Source organism: Bemisia tabaci, chromosome 7 (assembly GCF_918797505.1).
Source record: "Bemisia tabaci chromosome 7, PGI_BMITA_v3".
Taxonomy (NCBI): domain Eukaryota; kingdom Metazoa; phylum Arthropoda; class Insecta; order Hemiptera; family Aleyrodidae; genus Bemisia; species Bemisia tabaci.
The window spans coordinates 23,888,882-23,908,673 of record NC_092799.1 but is presented as its reverse complement, the minus strand read 5'-3'; the positions used below and the strand labels follow the sequence as shown (position 1 = coordinate 23,908,673).

The following is a 19,792-nucleotide window of genomic DNA, read 5'->3' as shown; positions in this document are numbered from 1 at the left end:
GATTTCAACAATCAGCCCGCTGGTCAACCGAACCGAGACCAATTCACACGGGTCATTCTCCGTGGACGAGTTTAAAGGCCCTTCCGTGCATTGGCATTTCTTATGGATGGAGCCAATTCTACGTCATGCCGATTGTGGTCGAATGATGGTCGGGCAGAGAAGCTGCATAGTTGACGAACCCGTGTGAATTGGTCTTGACTCGAACCAGCGACAGTTTGGATGGCACAAGATTTCTTTTACGTTGTACCCATATAATGGCACAATTTAACAAACTTAGATGTCCATGCAGCTGAAATTGCATAACTATTGAGATGAAGGAGCTGTTTAACTCAAGCGCACCAGCGCTATCAGTTAAATTTAATTTCTACGTCATTATTGTTCAAAATAAGTTAGTTCGCATCTATACATGTCGAAAGAATTTGTGTGGGAAAAGTATCGATGGAGATCTCTCTACATGCATTAATATTCGAAAATAAAACTATTACCGTCGATCAGTGTTTGCCTCCCAGTATGAGCCGTAATCTATACGTCATGAGTAGTAGCTTTTGGTGCATTATGACGAATCACGTAAGAGCTGCACTGGCTAATTACTGTGCATAGTTCTTTTTATCATTTATAAGCAGGTTCGAACATTCTCTGCTTTTGGTTATTTTTTGTTTTGTCTTGCAATATCATCGATTATATTTCGATCCCTTCACGCATCAGAGGAGCAACTCATTCATCCCAAAGTGAAACCCAGAGGCGGATCCAGCAATTTGGCAACACCGGATTTCCTCCATTTAAACCTATGCTAAATAATCGATTCTTATCGGAGCTCCCGGCTCCCGAGAATCGATACATTTCCATAGGTTTAAATGGAGGAAATCCGGTGTTGCCAAACTGCTGGATCCGCCAATGGTGAAACCGGCGGGTTGAAAGTAAACGTAAATCCATCTCTTTGAGTACGCGGTCAGCAAGAATTCGAGTGATTTCGGGATGCCAGCCTAATTCTGCCAGTCATCTCGAATTCATAAAGCCTTCTCGTAAACAAAGGCATCATTCAAGGCTTTGTAAAAATTAAAAGCTCCGGCCAGTTTCCCTCCGTTAGAAAGTGACGTTTTCTCCGAGATGGATCCTACGCTTTCGTTCGAGTCCCAAGCCTGCCTTGCTGAGGCAGAACACCGTATGGACATTCTTACTTTGCCAAATTTCCTCTACATAAGAATTTATTTTCGAGGAATGTTTTCAACAGTTGTCCTTAAAATCGTTTGGTTGATCAGCATAAATAGAGAAAAATATTCACCGAAAAGTTCAAAGAAAAATAAGGAAAATTTTCCTGGGTAATCTGTGTTTTATTATAAACAAATTGGCAGCGCGTGAAGGTTCATACGGCGTTTTTCTTCCAGGGGCACTCGACCTGGTCACTTAGCACGTATCCCCGATGGACGACGCACAGTGGATCGAGTCCATTGGAGAGGTCGGACAAAATTTTGCATTTTTAAACGCTTATAACTCCGATTATACGAAACTTTAAGGTTGTGAAAGTGGTTTTATTTGTTTCCTCGTGAGATTTCCATCCATAAGCACCCCTCGAAATTTAAAATGTGACGAGATAAACACCAAAATTTGCAGTTTTAGTCAAAACTGTCATGCCCGATCTCTCTGATGCGCCATCGCAACTTTTCTGATGCTGCGTTCAAGTCTCCGGGCTATGAGTCTACTAGTTCCAAAGTGTACAATGTCCATGTTTTGGTTCAAATTGAGTAAAAGGTGTATTCTTGATCAGCCAATAGAGGATAATGGAAAAATAATTTAATTGTGTGCCAAAACAACTAAAACCATAGGTTCTGAAAGTGGTTCCATTGGTTTTCTTGTGAAATCCTCTCGAAGCATCCATTTAACTTTAAAATGTGACGAAACCAAACATCAATTTGCAGTTTAAGTAAAAAATGTCTTGTCCGACCTCTCTGATTGACTCGATCCACCGTGCGACGACTCATAAACACGGTCCATTGTCTCCGGAGCATGAGCACCTTGTGTGCACAGCCATTCTCCCTCGAACAAACGCGCGTTCTGACTTTTATTGAGCATTCAGCGCATGCGCATATCGACGTCGCGTCGCACTCCCATCGGATATTATTTATACTCCTGAGTCACTCGAGGGAGCTTATGGGCCGAACAACGGCGTTTTTGCTTTCAGAACTTGAAACTGTCCCGAGAGGAGAAAATAAACCATAAAAAATATTTGGACAACTTTCGAGCTCTCGTGGTTGGCTTGACTCACAATCAGCTCTAACTTCTACATGAATGTATTTTATTTTACGAGTCGCTCGAGGCACCTGAGAACGAGCGAATTTCAGCTGGAGCCTTTTCCTTAGTCATGAAAACTTTTACTTTTGGGGATTATTACTTATGAGCATGCTACCTCCTTCTTGGCTGCTCGGTTTTGGGTTAAGCAGTGCGAGCATCGACCATTTGACCAAACAATCGTCTTTTTTATTAAACAAGCTACTCTGCATTTTGCTCAGCAGCCAACAAGAGGGTAATTTTAAGGGTTGAGTGGGAGCCCTAAAAGTACCCATTCACCTGTTACCTTGTGGTCAATGGAAGGTTTGTGTGCGGTTCTCCCCCGCGTAGAAAAAGTAAAATGTGTGGCATTTTTGGCATTTTAGAAGGATTCTAATGAAACGTGTAGATAGAAACTATTTTGCACTCAATTTTTTTTTTTTAAATGTTGTTGTCTATAGAAAAGATTTATTTTTGAAAGTTGTCGATAATTATATTCTATTTTAAAAAACGCAAATAAGAGGACTGACCGGCTCGTTGGTCTTTGCTCAGGATTTTTTATATTGACGCCTTCATTGTACCCAGCTCTAACGTAAGAGTGTCGCAAAATGCCACTACCCCCCTTTCTGTGGTTCTACACTTGCTATTAATACACAAAGTAACTTTAAAGAAATAGCCCCCCCCCCCCCCTCCGCCCTGCACGAAGAAAAAACTTCGCACTTGGGACCCGAATTTCTGATCCTATGAAGTTCTCGGATCCTGGATCGGGAGTATGAGGTCTAGTTGCCGAAGTTCGTGGCACACATCTGAAGCAATTCGGTTAAAACTATGGAGCCATCGGAAGTACTTAAGATGTGTGACTCGAACTTCGGTTCGAACTCAAGCTTTTGGATCCACGATCCAGATCCAGATCCTCGGAGATCCATACGACTTGAACTTCGGGTCCCAAGCAATAAGTTTTTTCCCCATGCGATATAGGCAAGACACAGTGAAAGCGCCGTCGAGATGGACACCAGTGGCGTGGCGTGAATTGCGATATATCGATTGTTAGGCCATTTAAACATATGGTAAAGAATCGATTATTAAGGTGCTCGCTGCGAACACCCTGTTTATCGATCCTTTTTCATAGGTTTAAATGGCCTAACAATCGATATATCGCAATTCACGCCACGCCACTGATGGACACGGCAACCATCGGCCCCGAACAAGTCCCAGGACGGTGCTGCCGTGCTAAGGAAAAACACCATATGGACATTCGAGAGTTGCCAAATTTCCCTTGATAAAACATTTATTTTTGACGACATTCAAGCATATTGTTCCTTGAAATTTTCAAGTATTTTAGATTAAATTGCGTACTTAATTGTCTGAAACTTTCGGAAAATAATATTCGCAATTTTCCCAGTAAATCCGATTTTTATCGAAAGAAACTTGGCAACGTCTAAAGGTCCATACGGCGTTTTTCCTCAGCACGACAGCGTGGATCGGGGACCTTTGGCGGCGCGGCGCGAAGCGGAGAGAGGGGTGCGGTGCCCGGGAACCCGCTGTGCGAGCTAATGGTCCCAAAATGTTCTCTTTCTTCGATACAATGTCGGGTACCTTTAATGATCCGAATTATCGCTCTAGGATCTGATTCACCCGAGCTGTTCGATAATACAGATCCGGGAATATTTTGATTCGTCGAGTCGTCTCAACACGCTCATCAGTCATCGCCCAACGGATGCACCGCCCGAAAGCTCAACACCCAACGGGGACTTCCGTAATTAATTCGGAGAAGTCGAGGCGGAAACAGGAGAGACGTTCATAGACAACGTATCATATTCGATAGAACTGTATCGACGCGGATCCGCAGTGAAAGTGAACACGGATTGATATTGGATCGACCAATTAATAATTTCCAGATCAGGACATCCTCGAGTGTTTTGAAAAAAATGGTTTTAGTTTTCCGCCACAGCCACATGTCATGTATCATTATATAAATTTCGATGACGAACCTGTTTAAAATGACGCCGGAGTGAGGCTCAAACTTGCATTTGAAATTCAAAAGCTTTATTGATTTACCATCATAATTTGAGGTTCGGGAAGTTTCACTTTCGAACATGGTAACTAATTGACTCGTGGTTTCTAGATCCTGAGTCAATCGGGAACAACCGGGTTATATCAAGGAATGATAAATATTCGGAAAAATCAGAGAATTTGTCAGGGAATTGGTGCTAAAAACGGGGACTTTCTTCTCTCTCCGCCCCGAGATCAAATTATTTTGAAAAATGGCGAAATGTGTTGACTCGACTTGAACGGACCAGACGTATGTAGAATTATGACGTTGACCCCCCCCCCCTCCGAACTTTGGAGAAGAATCTACTTTATTTCAAAATGTCAGTTTTCATTAGGGAATTCTTCCTCGGAAATGCAGGGAATCACAAAAATCAAGAATATAGTATACACCATATAGTTTAGTTCAACAGTGGAAAACAAAGAGAATGTAAATGTTTAGTTCAACTTTACTCTTTAAGGCTGTTCCTTCACTTGGTTACGCTGAAATTCGGAATTTGAAACCCCCCCCCCTCCCGTTACGTACCTGTCACCCAAGTCTGCATGTGGTGAATCACAGTTGATGATGTCAATAACCGCTCTCTTCGGAAGGGCGTGCGAACCCATTAATATAATAGCGTTTGAACTAAATCTTTTCTGTTCCGCTAATCTATGATCTATAATCGAAATTAACATGATTGTGACACATGCCAACTCACTCATTGAAGCGAAAATCAATGCGACCTCTCACAGTCAGGCTCTTGGCTTAAGAAATATTTTCCGAGAAAGCTCCTCGTTCGCGGAAAAGCGTTTATCTTGATGGCCAAAGCTATCATCTATCCCACCATCAATCACCTGCGTAGCGGGTGTTGTGAGGCCCCATTCATTTCTTGCATGCGTAGTTCATCCGAACAGCATCTCTTGTCATCAAAAATACCTTTAAAAACTCATTCAATAATGGGAGTAATCTCTCTTGTGCCCCTTTTCCCTTCCCTCATTCTTTGTGCTTGCCAATATCGGAGCTCTATTATTCCGTCCCTCCCCAGCGGTCCCAGCTGGTTATTGAAATTGACGTACAAAGCTTTAGACAAAGAAGACATATGGAGCGATCTTATTGGTTGAAATTGGTGGTTCCCAAAGATTAAAGGAGAAAATTGTGGACTGAAGGGTCTCACGTGAGTTGCCTATGGTTAGTTCCGGAAATTCAGGTCGAAAAATATAAATTTTTCCAGGCAGACTATGAAAAATCAGTATCTGAAAGTCGGTGAGAACGAAAACACACCAACTCGGACATTTTTAAATGCTTAATACTACGTCATCAAACATGGTGTATCGATTCCAACTTGGTGCTTTCAAAGTCTCTAAGTACTTGTCCTTTGGCACCAAAAAGGTTTTTCTTAAACTAACCTCTTCGCCAGCTGCGCAGTTTTAGGTGTTTCCTGGACAATTTTTTTTTCCGAGTTGGTGCGTCTTCGAACTCACTGATTCATTTACGCTCTGATTCAGTGGCGCATTTAAACCTATGAAAAAAGATCGATTATCAGGGTGTTCGCAGCGAACACCTTAGTAATCGATTCTTTACCATAGCTTCAAATGGCGAGATATCGATAATCGATTATTCACGCCACGCCACTGCTCTGATTCATTAACTCAGAGTACGGCGCGAAATTCGCGCTGGATTTTTTTTTCACGCCGGCTATTCACTCATAGTAAATCCTTTATTTTTAACTGTGTTTTTCACAAGAAAATCCGAGGGGTGGGAGAAAACTTTGGTTTCCCTTGCGAATGCATTTCGGCGCAATGTTTGATTTCTCTCCAGTCAAAGCCCAGAGCCCGCATCCTCCCCCCCCCCTCCTCCCCAGAAGAACTCGTCGGAAAGTCGGCAACCTGCCCGGTGCAATACCCCAGAGCTCTGACACCTTTCTTCATTATGGCTGAATTCAAATCTGATTAATGACTCAAAGGTCCCGAGATCAGATCTGATAACACGGTCGAAATGAAAAAGAAAATCTCAATCCCCCCGCCCTCGGGGACCGGAGGGGGGGGGGACCCCCACAACCATCGCTCACCTTCGTTTTCTTTCACATTTCACGCTCACATCGCTCGTCGCCGCCGCGTCGGGTAATGAACCGACGGTACTGCCGCGATAGAGAAGAGAGCCGCAAGTGTTATTCTGAATGAGCCATGGTTAGTACGTACTCATACGTGTCTCAGGGCTCATCCTGGACTCCACTTACGTCTTTTTTTCGTTGTACGGCAGAGTCGACACCCCGGATCTCGCCGGCCGGTGCGGGCCCCACAGACCGCGTTGCGCGTCCATGGGACATTCACCCACCTCGGGGGATCCGGAGCTCATTTCGTCTGATGGATTATGTGTTCTAGTCACAGAATCGTGTTTTCATGGTCTAAGGGTAAACATTCGGACAAAATATAACAATCTGTTAAAGCGCCAAGTTTTTACGTCCAACGCTAACGGAGATATCGCTCATCAAAAAGGGCCTTTTAAGATTTCTTTTTAAAAAGCGAGTCATTTCAGGAACAGGTGGATGGCCATTCTTATGGCCCTCAACTAACGAGCACACCCCATCTTTCCACTTGCACACGATTCCATTCAACATGAATACGTTCAATCAACAATAATTTTGGTTGTTTTGACACACAATTAAATTATTTTTCGATTATCCTCTAATGGCTGATCAAGAATACACTCCTTACCTAATTTCAACCGAAATGGACATTGTACACTTGGGAACTAGTAGCCTCATAGCCCGGAGACTTGAACGCAGCATCAGAAAAGTTGCGATGCCGGCCGCCAAGAATACACTCCTTACTCAATTTCAACCAAAATGGACATTGTATACTTTGGAACTAGTAGCCTCACAGCGTCACAGCCCGGAGACTTGAACGCAGCATCAGAAAAGTTGCGATGCCGGCCGCAAAGTATACACTCCTTACTCAATTTCAACCAAAATGGACATAGTACACTTTGGAACTAGTATAGCCGCTTAGCCCGGAGACCTGAACGTAGCATCAGAAAAGTTGCGATGCCGGCCGCAAAGAAAACACTCCTCACTCAATTTCAACCAAAATGGACATTGTACACTTTGGAACTAGTAGCCTCATAGCCCGGAGACTTGAACGCAGCGTCAGAAAAGTTGCGATGTCGGCCGCCGCGCCATCCCCAGCGCAAGTTGGATGCGGTCGTGGGTCAGGTTTCCTCACGTACGTTCGGGGGGCCCTTACGGAACCGTAGAAGTCACGGAGGGAGTTGGAAAAGGGCCTTAGTTTATGGCGCTAACGGAAGGCCCGCGACGTTACGGTGTTTGCGTTTACGTTTGCGTGCGTCTGCGCATGCGCATCGGGGCCGAAACGCCGAACGCTCGGCTCGTAAATTTTTGAGAGGAGCTCAATGAAGAGAGTCGCCGCACAATATGATGTCAAACGGTGGGCGTGCCGCAGCCGCGCGTGCTTCAATTTCAAGCGGCCCGGCGCAGCGTCGAGCGTTGATATCGGAGAGTAAGCACCCGAAAGGTCAGATCATTTCCGCCATTCCCCAGCTCCGTTGGCCATCGCGAGCCCGAGTCAAAAGCCTCGCGGCCACGTTGCCGGCCAACTTTCCGCCGGAAAGCTTCCCTTTCCAGACAGAGGCAGTGGTTTGGTGTGCTTTGCGATGTATCGATTGTTATGCCATTGAAACCTATGGAAAAGGATCGATAATCAGGGTGTTCGCAGTGAACACCTTAAAGATCGATTCTTTACCATAGGTTTAAGTGACAGAACAATCGATGTATCGCAAAACACGCCACGCCACTGGACAGAGGTGATATATTTCAGAAATTTCGTGCTCATATCCTCCCTAGGCTGCAGCTTGAAACAGGGTGTCTGCAAGTCCGGGATCCCCGGAAATAGTACTAATTTTTTAAGGGCGGTCGGGAAGTACTGAAAAAGTGCAAATTTCCGCAAGAGAGTCCGGAATTTTTGTCATTTTTGTCGTAATTGGAGCGGGAAATTCAATTTGTCTAAATTTTTCAAATTTCGTCGAATGGAGGTACTGAAAAAGTACCGAGTTTTTCTGTTAAGGAGGTACCTACTGAATGTATTTTCTCTTCTCCTTGATATATTTAGCCGTGAAGCTGGATAGTTCGCCCTTTCCCCACCAACAGGTTAATTTTCTTAATAGTTGTAATTTTCTCCCATGTACAACCAAACTGAGAATTCTCATTTGTCGCTCTGGAATAATGGATATCTTACATTCCCCTCAATACTGACAATACAATACCACAATGAAGATACCACGTACCTAAGTATTTTCAAAAGAAAACCCTTCGAGAAAAAAATCTGTATAATTTGAACCAGTGTGAGAGAGAATTGAAACTACATTTGCGTTCAATCGTCAACTTTTTTTCTTCATGGGATCCTTTGTCCGTACTATTTCTATCAAAGCCCTTCATCCGGGAAAGCTCTAAAGCTCAAAAGTTGGAACCGGGCAAGCTCGGAGAAATTTCGCTCGGCGGCCGGCGGCATCACTGCGAGGCGAGTGGGGTGGCGGCGGGGAGGAGGAATGTTTCATTAGTTGGCCGGTGAGCGTTGCTGCGTCGCGTCGCGTCGATGGATGTCCAACTCGGACGCATCCACCATCCACCATCCGGATACATCGACTCTCCGCCCCCCGCCCCCCGCCCCGCTCCACGTTATCTATCAAACCGAGTTTCGTATTACTTATTTCCACCCGATACTCGATACAGCGCCCCCTCCCCACCCCGCGACCGCTCGTTTTTGATCCGCCTCCCTGTAATTGCTACTCGGGAATAATTCGTTTATTTTAATTCAATTGCACTTGCTATGCAACTCGCTTGACCCTGCTCGTGATGGAATTTCCAGCGTCCCTTCGGCCTCGGCCCTTGGCACGGATACAGCGGGTAAGCGGGTCCCTGGCTCCAGGATCCTGCTTCATTCTGGTCGATAATAGCCGAGAGATAAGAGTCCTTGCCCTTAAAATGCGCACCAGGGATTCCAGGTTCGTATTGGGCCGATTATTGAAATCTATAGACGAAACGATAGACAAATAAGACAAAAGGCATATGGAGGGATCCGGATCCTATTGGTGGAAGCGGGTGGTTGCTATGGACAAAGGACGTAGTTAATAGATTAACTAACGGCAACCCACGAGAGACCCGATAGTAGTTAATAGTATTTACCCCCTTAGTCTAAGAACTACCCATTTCAACCAATAGGATTGCCCCATACTCTATATGTCTTCTTTCTCTATCGCTTTGTCTATCAATTTCAATAATCAGCCCGAAGCGGGCTGCGATCAGTGAAATTGATAGACATAGCTATAGGCAAAAGAGACAAACTGAACATAAAGCAGTCCTATTTGTGGAAGCGGGTGGTTGAAGTGGACAAAGGAGGTCAGTAATAGACCAACTAACGGCAACCTGCGAGAGACCCTATATCCCTCGATAAGAAGGATACCGTCGAAACTCATCATTCGAGGAATTTCGTTATTCGGGGTAACAAGTTACCCTGCATGTAATCCCAGGTTTTTCGCCAACAATTTATTTCTCCTGCCCCCTTTCCTCCTCAGAACGCCGTCGAGCCATGCATATAAACGAAGCGGGTCAAGGACGTCCCGCCTGAATTGCTTACTCATGAGCGTAATGAGAGGGTGTCAGAGTCTCGGTTGCCAGCAACGGACATGGCCCAACCTCTAGCGATGTTTTGTCGCCATTACCTGTTATCGCCTCGCGCGTGGTAACGCACCTTGTACCAACGCGTCACACTCGAGAAAAAACATGGAAAGAAAAAAAAAATAGAATGGCATTGGGTTTTGCCAATAATTTTGCGAGTTAGATTCTGAATGACAGATCTACGATCTGATGACGTAGAAGGAGTCAAAGCGATATCGCCGGAAGAGTGCTCTAAATCTGAATGCATAATCGCGATTTGTCTCCTCCTCTAGTTTTAAGTTTCGTTGTTGTTGTTTTTTCTGTTCGTTTATAATATTAAACAAGGATCAATTAATGTAACCATGAAAATGAGATTGAGACTGGTTTTAGAGTTGAAGACCTCATCCCCAAATTGAGTTTTTACACCTCTTTCGTGGTAACATCTATCTTTGGCGAGGAGAAGAAAACAGACGCAAAATAATTACAGTAGCGGTTTTTGTACGAGCCGATTTAATTAGATACCATCGAAAGATAAAGGGTAATTTAATCCACCTTTTGAAGAATTGAACACACCTCCATTTTTTGGTTATGCAATTTCAGCCACGTGAAAGTCTCTCCATTTCAGTGAAATTTTTTTGTCGGATGTTGTGTTGCGCTGTGCATGGCGGGCCCGAGCCGTAGCGCACTGAGGCCGTGTCGATGTTGAACGGGATGTCTGATAGTTTCTGTTCTGCCGCAGGTGGTGCAGGTGACGGCCGTGGACCTGGACACGGGCAACAACGCCCGGCTCACCTATAAATTGGTCAGGAGCGGCAGTGGTGACGACGAAGCCAGGACGGCCCAGGAGATTTTTGGCGTCCATGCCAACACCGGCTGGGTCTACCTCAAGAAACACCTCGACCGGGAAACAAGAGACAGGTATGTACCGCTCCCCCCCCCCTCCCCTCGCCCCCCTGGTCCCCCCTTTAATGAACCGCATGCCTCGAAAAAGCCCGTAATCCGCCCCCATCGAGATCCTGAGCTTTGATAGGCTCCACGGTGTAACTTGGTTCCCGCCGAAGCTCGTGGAACATGGGGTTGTGAAATGTGTGATTTTTTCCCCCCGGTGCAGTTACCAATGATCGAGCGGAGATCCTGGGATTTGATAAGACGCCGTGGAGTGATGTAGAGTTTGGTGTTACGTGGATGCGGAGATGCCTCGACGGTGTTTCGGAGGTCAGAGAAGACAGGCGATTCGCTGGTTTCTTACAGTATTTTTACTTCAAGTCTGAATCAAAAGAGAAGCAAATTTACAGCTAATATTTGGAGAGAGATAGTGTGAGGAAATGTGAATAAAACAGAGAATAAACAGAAATACCTATTTCCTACCTAATCTTGTTCCTTTATTTCAGATGTTTATGTTTTTCTATCTGTTTTTTTGTGGCTTGCCAACTGCCGCTGATTGCTAATTGCCTGCGACAATGCGGCATGCGCATCGTTCTTCTGAAAATTTGAAATCCACCCTGAGGTCGTGGATGGGTCAGTTGCGCTGGTCAGAGAATCGTGTTTTGGTGCTTGATTCTTGTAGATTAGCTAAAAATAATAAGATCTGTCTAATTAGCAACTTTCTACGTTCAATATTAACCGAGATATCACCCTTTGAAAAGTCGGGTTTTTAACGTCATCCACCGCGTTAGTGACACCCGTGGTTTCCTCCACCTTGCTTTCATCAGTCGGTGACTGGTTACTCAATGTGAAACTTGGATGAAAACGAGGTGGAAGGAACCAAGGGTGTCGCTACTGCGGTGGATGACGTCAAAAACTCGACTTTTCAAAGGGCGATATCTCGGTTAATATTGAACTTAGAAAGTTGCGGTTTGGACGGATCTGATTACTCTTTAGCTAATCTACAAGAATCAAGCATAAAATCACGATTCTGTGACCATAGAGTATATAGAGTCGTAATGTAAGTGGGAAAGGTGGCACCATGTTCTGCTCGACGAGTTCCGAGCCCGGTGTGCGGGGTCACTTTTTCGATACATATTCGATCCAAAATGGCGGTGTGGAACATGGCCGGGTCCCCATGTATCGCAAACAATCGATTATGTATCGAAAAAGGGACCCGGCGCCGCACAGGAATCTCGGAATTCGAGACCTGGAAAATGCTTAAAAGTGGCGCCAGCTCTCCGACTTGCATTACGACTCTAGGTACTCTATGTCTGTGACCAGCGCAACTCCTAAAATCTTGAAATTGAGCCTGAGGTCATGAACTGCGTCATGATTTAATTTGATGATTTGGATGGGAGTCTGATGGCGTATTTTTGTCTTCAGGTACTTGCTGAAGGTAACGGCGACGGACAATGGGACCCCGGCCTCGACGGCGGTGGCGAACATGGTGGTGAGCGTCTCGGACACGAACGACAACGACCCGGTGTTCACCAAGGACGAGTACAAGTTCTCGATCGAGGAGAACCGGGATCGCGGGGCCCTCGTCGGCTCCGTCAAGGCCACCGACAGGGACCTCGACAACAACGCCGCCATCCGCTACTCGCTCATCCCCAGCAACTCCAGCTTCCTCATCCACCCCTTCACAGGTCAGTTCCCTTCTTTCACCTACTCGATTTCACTGGTATCACAAGAAATACAACAGCAGATCAGGATGTCATTGGCGGATCCGCAGGGAGGTACGCCCCAGGCGTGCAGAAAATGCCCGATCACAGGCCCGAAGGAGGGAACATTTGGCCCCCCGAGGGGGCCAAAAGTCGAAAATCGAAGGAATACAGAAGAAAAACGCTATCTTTTTTTTCATATTGGTGGGAAATTAAGTGAAAAACTGATGACTGAAAACCCCCCGAAGTAGGGAACATTTTAGGGGACCAAAAGTCGAAAATCGAAGGAATACAGAAGAAAAACGTTATCTTTTTTCATATTGGTGGGGAATTAAGTGAAAAACTGACAAGAAAAATGTGCAGAACTGGCTGGCGGGCACATGAAAATGTGGAAGCTTAGAAGATTCTGCACCCCTGATACGCCCCTACCGTTTGCCCGTAAAAAGAAGGCAGAAAAAAAGGGGAGAGAGAAGGGGTACGGAAGAAAGAACATGGTCGCCACAGTCAGGGAATGCCGGGAAATATCGCAGGGAATTTCAAAAAGTCAGGGAAAACCTGGAAATATTAGAGAAAATAATGACGAAAGTGTCAGGGGAAAACGGTGAAGCCACCCTTATTCGCTCTCTAGAATGGGTTGAACGTTTCGAACAAAAAATTTTGCCGGATAACTATTTAAATCCATGTCTTTCTAACCATCTGGCATATCTTTAACTGCCAGGGAATTTTATCAAGATGTGTCTGAGAACTCAGGGAAATTCAGTTTCGAAATTCTGTGGCAATCCTGAAAGAAGAAAAAGATACGCTTGTATTTGGTAATTATTAATTTTGAATGAAATGTGGCAACGGCCGGCGGACGGCGTGTGCGACACGGCGAGGAAACACGACGAAACAAACGGTTTATGACAATTGTCGGAATCCGCGGGTTTTCTCAGCGTTTTTTCTTGCTCGGTCTCGTTTTAATGTGTTTTTATTACGTGCTGCAATTAGTGTTATCCCATTTTATGTCCTCAATTTCCGGTGCCGGCCGAATTGCTTCCTGTCGTGCCGACGAAACGCATAGCAGCGCCTCGTACGAACAAACGAGAACAGATCAACGCTCCTCGGAATGTAATTAGATTGGCGCCGTCCTCCCGGTGCCAGTCGTGCTTTGCGATGGATCGATCCATCCGCCATATAAACACATGGAAAAGTATCGATTGTCAGGATATACCTAAATAATCGATTCTTTAACATAGCTTCAAATAGGGAAATATCGATACGTAGTCGAGATGATTCACGCTTCACCACTGGTACTTCCCGGCTTCTCATCCCTCCTCACGCGAATAATCCGCCAATACTCATTTCCTAAACGCCGTATGAACATCGAAAGGTTGCCAAATTTATCCCGATAAAAAACGAATTTTCCCAATAGTTTTGCATATTTTTCTCCTCACTTTTTACATAATTTTACTCACAATTTTAATATAAAATACCCGAAAATTTCAAGTAAAAATATTCAAAATCTCCCTCGAAAACAAATATTTTGTCAGAGTAAATTTAGCAACATCCGCATGTTGGTACGCCGTTTTTTCTTAGTGCGTATTCCAGTATGTTGTGCGTGGTCACTCAACTCCAATCGCTTGATCTGAGGGGAGTTCTCAAGGGTCTGATGGAGGATTACGAGAACCTTTGCGCGGCCAAGAGTTGATGAGAGCCATTTCAGCTGATGGAGTTTTAAGACAAGCAGGCTCGATGAAAATAAGTCAGATTTAAAAGACTTGGTGAATCTGATCCATTCTAAGAGTATGAGTGGCTGTAAAGTAAGAGATTTTAGTAAGTTTAACGTGCTCTATGAACAATTTTGATGAGGAAGTATGAAAAGTTTCACCGGGAGTCTCTTTTCACAGATCCAGCCACAAACTCTTATCTTGTCCATAGGTCCATTCGATCACGCTTTGATGACAGAACTTGGCAACGTTGCTTTGGTGCAACGTTGCCGTATTTTTCCGTTAATGCACCCCATTTCCATTGTTTCAATAGGAAAATAGTGATGTTTGACGGCCGGCCGACGATGGGCCGCTAGAAGCTCGGCCGTGAAATTCTTTCAACTGTTGTGATACGCATCTTGTTAAGTAAATATTAGCTTCCTCAAGAGCAAGACCCAAGTCTGGCCGTAAAGAGACCCATCTTGGGCGTCCTCCTCACCCGCCCACCCCGTTCCGCCTTTAATAGCTTTATCATGTTATTATTATTCAAACACCAAGACGCTGTGTCAACATCGCCGGCTAACTATCTTCTCCATCAAAGCCAACGGTGCTCTCTCGTCTGCCGCCCTCACCGAGTCACCCCCGTGACCCTATACTTTGCCCCCATCTGACCGGTTGCTCCTTACTGTCATTTCTCAGCAGTGACCAAAGGTCGTATTCTTGGACGTTCTAGTGCTCTAATTTTCCGGAACTAATTCCCAATTTCGGAACTTTCGAAATTTTCCGGAACTTTTGAAATCCACAGACTTCTAGCTTTTTTTAGAATCGTCCCTCAATTTCGGGGTTTTCCGTCTGTTTGACCGACTATTCGATCAAATTTGATGATTTTTTCTTCGTATTTAACGAATCGGACGTATTTCAGAATTTTTTTCTGGCACTTGTGATAAAATCTGAATTTTTCTCGGAACTTCTGGAAATCAGAATGGATTCCGGGAACCCCGGACCTTTGGTAAAATAAAATGAAGCACTGGTCGTTCCTCAAACAGTTCATTTCCCCAGGAACGCCCCATATGGTTCTCTCTATGACTAAGGGAGGGCTAAGGAGATGAGCCGAAATCACATGCTGAATTTGGGAGTTATCAGTCGTCGCTGAATAGTAGAAATCTCGTAATTTTCAGCCTTTTTCATCCATCGGATGGTCCATAGGTCCACTTTGTCCCTAGGACATAGAGAGAAGTGAGCGATCTTGAAGGTTGAAATGGGTGGTTCCTATAGACTACGGGAGTAAATGATGAACTGACTATAGGGTCTCTCGTGGGTTGCCGTTAGATAGACTATCACTCACCATCTTTGTCCATTATGCAACCACCTGCTTCCACCGACAGGATCTCTCCAAATCCTTCATGTCCTCTTTGTCTATAGCTTTGTCGATGATTTTCAATAATCGGCTCACTGTGCTCTTTTCACAAGGAATTCCTCGTTCCGCCCATTCAAGTGAAAGTGATGCCGCTTCCTCTCAAATAATCCCTCAATTTTCCGATCGGCTCCTTCGGGATGATTCAGCAAGCGGCAACCTCGCTCGAACCGTTCTGCTCAAAGGTGCACATGCGCAATGGATCGGTTGTAAATTCGTTTTTAAAGATCCAGCCCGAACGGTTTGAAGAACTCAATTTGGCTGTAGTGAATCGGTTTTATCTGAAATTAAATCTGCATGCAAGTTGGGTTTTTCGCTCATGCGCCGCTCGCTTATTTATTTTGCCTCTGCGGTCGGGCCACTTAGTCGTGAGATATTGTCTTGTCCGCGTCGAAAAAATTCGCGTCGCGTTGGTGTGAGGCGAGGTTAGGAAGAGCGGAGGTAGGTCTGCCGCGTCCAATTTGGAATGAAGGAAATTCGGGATGTTCTCCGTTCGTTGATCGCGGATTGCTCGGCTCCTGCCGTCTCTGCGAGGATTTTGTCTTTTCCCAAACGAAGGAACTTAACTCCAGTGCAAGGTTCTGAAATGGATTCCAATAGTTCGATTCTCCATAAGAATATGACTGCCCAATTTTATCAGAAACTTGCAAATTCTCCATTTACCCACCATCAGTGTCGGTGGCAAACTTTCCTACGTTTGCGTTTAAGTCTCCAGGTCAATGTCTCTTTTCGAGTCGGTTTTTTCTTTCTTTCTTTCCTTCTCTCTTTCTTTCATGTAAATTTATTACTATTACTGCCTGCTTTAAAGGTGGAAATGGCCGTAGATGCTAAAGCACCGCTTCAAAATAAAATTATATTACTACTACTTTCTTTCTTTCTTTCTATCTTTTCTATCTTTGCTATCTTCTATTTTCTTTTTTTATTTTATTTCTCTCTTTCTTTTCAGTAAAATGTTACATTGAATAGTGTAACTGCCCATAAGTTTTTCAGAAACTTGCAAATTCTCCATTTACCCACCATTAGTGTCGGTAACAAACTTTCCTACGGTTGCGTTTAAGTCTCCGGGTCAATCTCTCATTTAGAGTTGGTTTTCTCTTCCTTTTTTCTTTCTTTCTTTTTCCAGTAGAATGTTACATTAAATAGTGTTGTTGACATCAAGAAGGAGTAGTTTTTAGGGCGAAGAATCACTGGCTGAATCAGTCCGCAATCTCGATTTTCAGTGAGGAAAAGTATTGGACCAGCGTGCGACGAAGGTATCCGCCGCAGACTGCGGAATCCTTTTTTTTCCAAGCGCAATTAACGCGCCCAGTAGTTGAATTCTAAGAAACTCGTAACCGAGTATCGCGGCTTCGTAATTATTGCATCTTCACACCAAACGCCCCCCCCCCCCCTCTACTCTCCCTTTCTGTCTCATTTTATTTTTGTTTCGCTTTTCCTCCGTTTTCCAATTTCCTACACCGGTCCAGCAGCGAATCCAGAGCTCATAGAATTTCTTCGTCCCTGCCGCCGACCCCCCCCCCCCCCCCCGCCCCTCTTTCGATGGTGGCTGGTAAATACGAAAGCGAGGGTTCATCTCGTGATTTTGAACTTTATTTTTGTCTTTCTCCAGCGCGTGAGTTAGGAATGGTGAGAAAGAGAGATGGATGACCGTGGAGCCTGCTCTTTCACCAGCAGAGTATGATTCGCAAAGTGATCCTTTTTTCCCCTCTCTGCAAGCGTGTATCACCGAGAGGAAAATAATGGAATACTGTGCGATTGATTTTTTTTTCTGCGGTCAGAAAAATTGATTTCTTTTGACTCTTTTGATGATAAAAAATTTAATGAGACATCGGGTTTCTCCATTTGACCTACGATGATTTAGGTTTCGTTTTTCCCCGTCATGATATCTGATGAAAATTCTTCTCAAAAAATTTTGTTGCTCTAATTGTCTCTTCCTCGAAAAAAAAAAATGGTTGTTTTGGCAAGAAAACATTTCCGAGTTGCGTAACGAGTCCCCTGACTTTTGCCCGAATTTTCATGGTTGGGTGAAATTAAATTACTTTTCCCGGTTTTCAAGACTTTTTGAGAGCTTGTCGCCTTGTAGGACTTTCTTCGACACAAGGACGTTGAGGAGAGGACTGCGATGGAGCGGAGTGACCTCCAACATACACAGAGAATCAATAAAATCAATATGGCGCAGATTTGAATTCTTACAACTTTTCTCTTGTCAATTTTAATGAACCAGTATGCACAACTATTAGTGCTGCCGTTAACGTGCCATACCCGCCGCACAATGGAGCGAGTCGATGGATAAAGTCGGACAAAATGCGGAAACTTTAAAAGCTGTAGTGCAACGAAATTCTCAACACGTTGTTGACCATCCAACTAGTATGGTCAACAGTTGAATGTCGAAGTCCTAAAAGTAAAAGCTCCAACCATTGTCAAGATACCAGTGGAGGGTCTCTTGTCTCTGTTCTTACCCCGACATTCATCAATCATCATCAGGCGAATTTTATTCGAGTTTTCACTCAGAAAGTTGCTCATCAGCCACGAGCCGGCAAAAAATAGCGTTGACCTCCGAATTTAAGATACCTTTGCATCACTCGATTATATCGCTCGGATTCTTATCGCGGGATTTCTAATATCGTCTCGTAATATATTGTCTCCGGTCGGAGGAAAGTGGCGGAATGTTGGAGCGTGATCTGGATGACACGCCCACACATTCGCGAGTGAAAAATTGAGGCGCGTGTGTCTAACTCCGACGCATCATCGGTGAATCGGGTCTAATGTCCTCCGGATTATATTAATCTGCCAGTAGGTCGGAACGAGGATTAAAAACTCAAATTTCGACGGCGAATTACGGACGCCTCTGCTGTACCGATGAATGGAGACGTTTTGAAACTAGTCCTCGCTTCACTTTCACCCACACTCGCGCCTCGCAAAAAACACCAACCTGCATGCGGTTTTCATTCCTGTTGCGCGGATATTGATTCGCATATAGTAATGCGTGAATCATCGAATATTAATATTTACTAACTGAAGCAATTGTAAAGAATCGATTACTGAGGTACACCCTAACAATCGATCCTTTTCCATCGGTTTAAATAGCAAATCAATCGATTCATCGCAAAACGATTCATCCGGAATATTGCGGATTGTCTTCTCGTAACTCCCAACCGTTATATCGTCCGCCGCGCCGGCCCAATTCGGCTTATCTCCCAATGACAGAGCATCCGGTCAATGTTAAATTCTGTATCCGATGAACCCTAGAACACATTCATTCTTCCGGAATGCAGGGTTCTTTGAGAAACGCACATGCTCGGTTTTTACATTGACCGATTCGAATCATTAACTTTTCGATACTGGTGTTGCAATGAAAGCGGGCATTCGATGGATATGTGTAATAATCGCTGTCTCAAAGGACCGACTGTTAGTGAGATCGGTAATCGGTTCAGCGGAGATTTCAATAAATTTCGCTTTTATCGATATTTCCAAAATTGATTCGACGAGCCCTGATTTCGCTCGCAACGATGTTTCTCTGATTGAGAATGACAGCCTTCCGCGCGATTTAAGGTCCGAAAAATTGTGTCGCCAGCTGTTGATATGCTCTCATATTTGCGAAGTGATTTTATTAACTTGAAATTTTATTTTATTTTTACACTCATGAAATACGCGCATTGATTTGTTTTTTTTTTTTTTCACCTTTTCGTTCGAGTTATGAGCTCTGTGTAATCAGAATACCTCCAGACTCCGAGGGATCTTCGAAGTGTCGAAACTTTGACGCTCGGTGGACCTCCATTGCCTCGAACTTATCGCTCTCTCTCAAATTGAATTTTTGACTGCTTGGAGACGATTTACAACAAATTAAGCTCAAAACGGTATGAGTTAATTTTTTTTCTGAGTCCCGCTGAACTCATTGCGCAATCAATAGTTGGTATTGAACGCAAAAAAGACGGCCGTCATGCATTGGCGGATCCAGCAAAATGGCAACATTGTTTTCCTCCATTTGAACCCATGGAAATGTATCGATTCTTGGAAGGGCCAGGAGCTCCGACAAGAATCGATTATTTAGCATAGGTTTAAATGGACGAAATCCGGTGTTGTCAAATTGCTGGATCCGCCTCTGCCGTCATGTCTCTCTTTGTGATCGCAAGCCGGCTCTAC

At 44.5% G+C, this 19,792-nt stretch overlaps 1 protein-coding gene across 1 annotated transcript in view; it reads left to right on the top strand.

Annotated features, from left to right (window-relative positions):
• The window catches only part of ds (dachsous cadherin-related 1), a 392,936-nt gene that overhangs the window by 351,040 nt on the left and 22,104 nt on the right, over positions 1–19,792 (top strand). Inside the window, 2 exon segments of the mRNA XM_072302784.1 lie at positions 10,702–10,880; positions 12,273–12,535. Coding sequence (XP_072158885.1) covers positions 10,702–10,880; positions 12,273–12,535 — 442 coding nt within the window.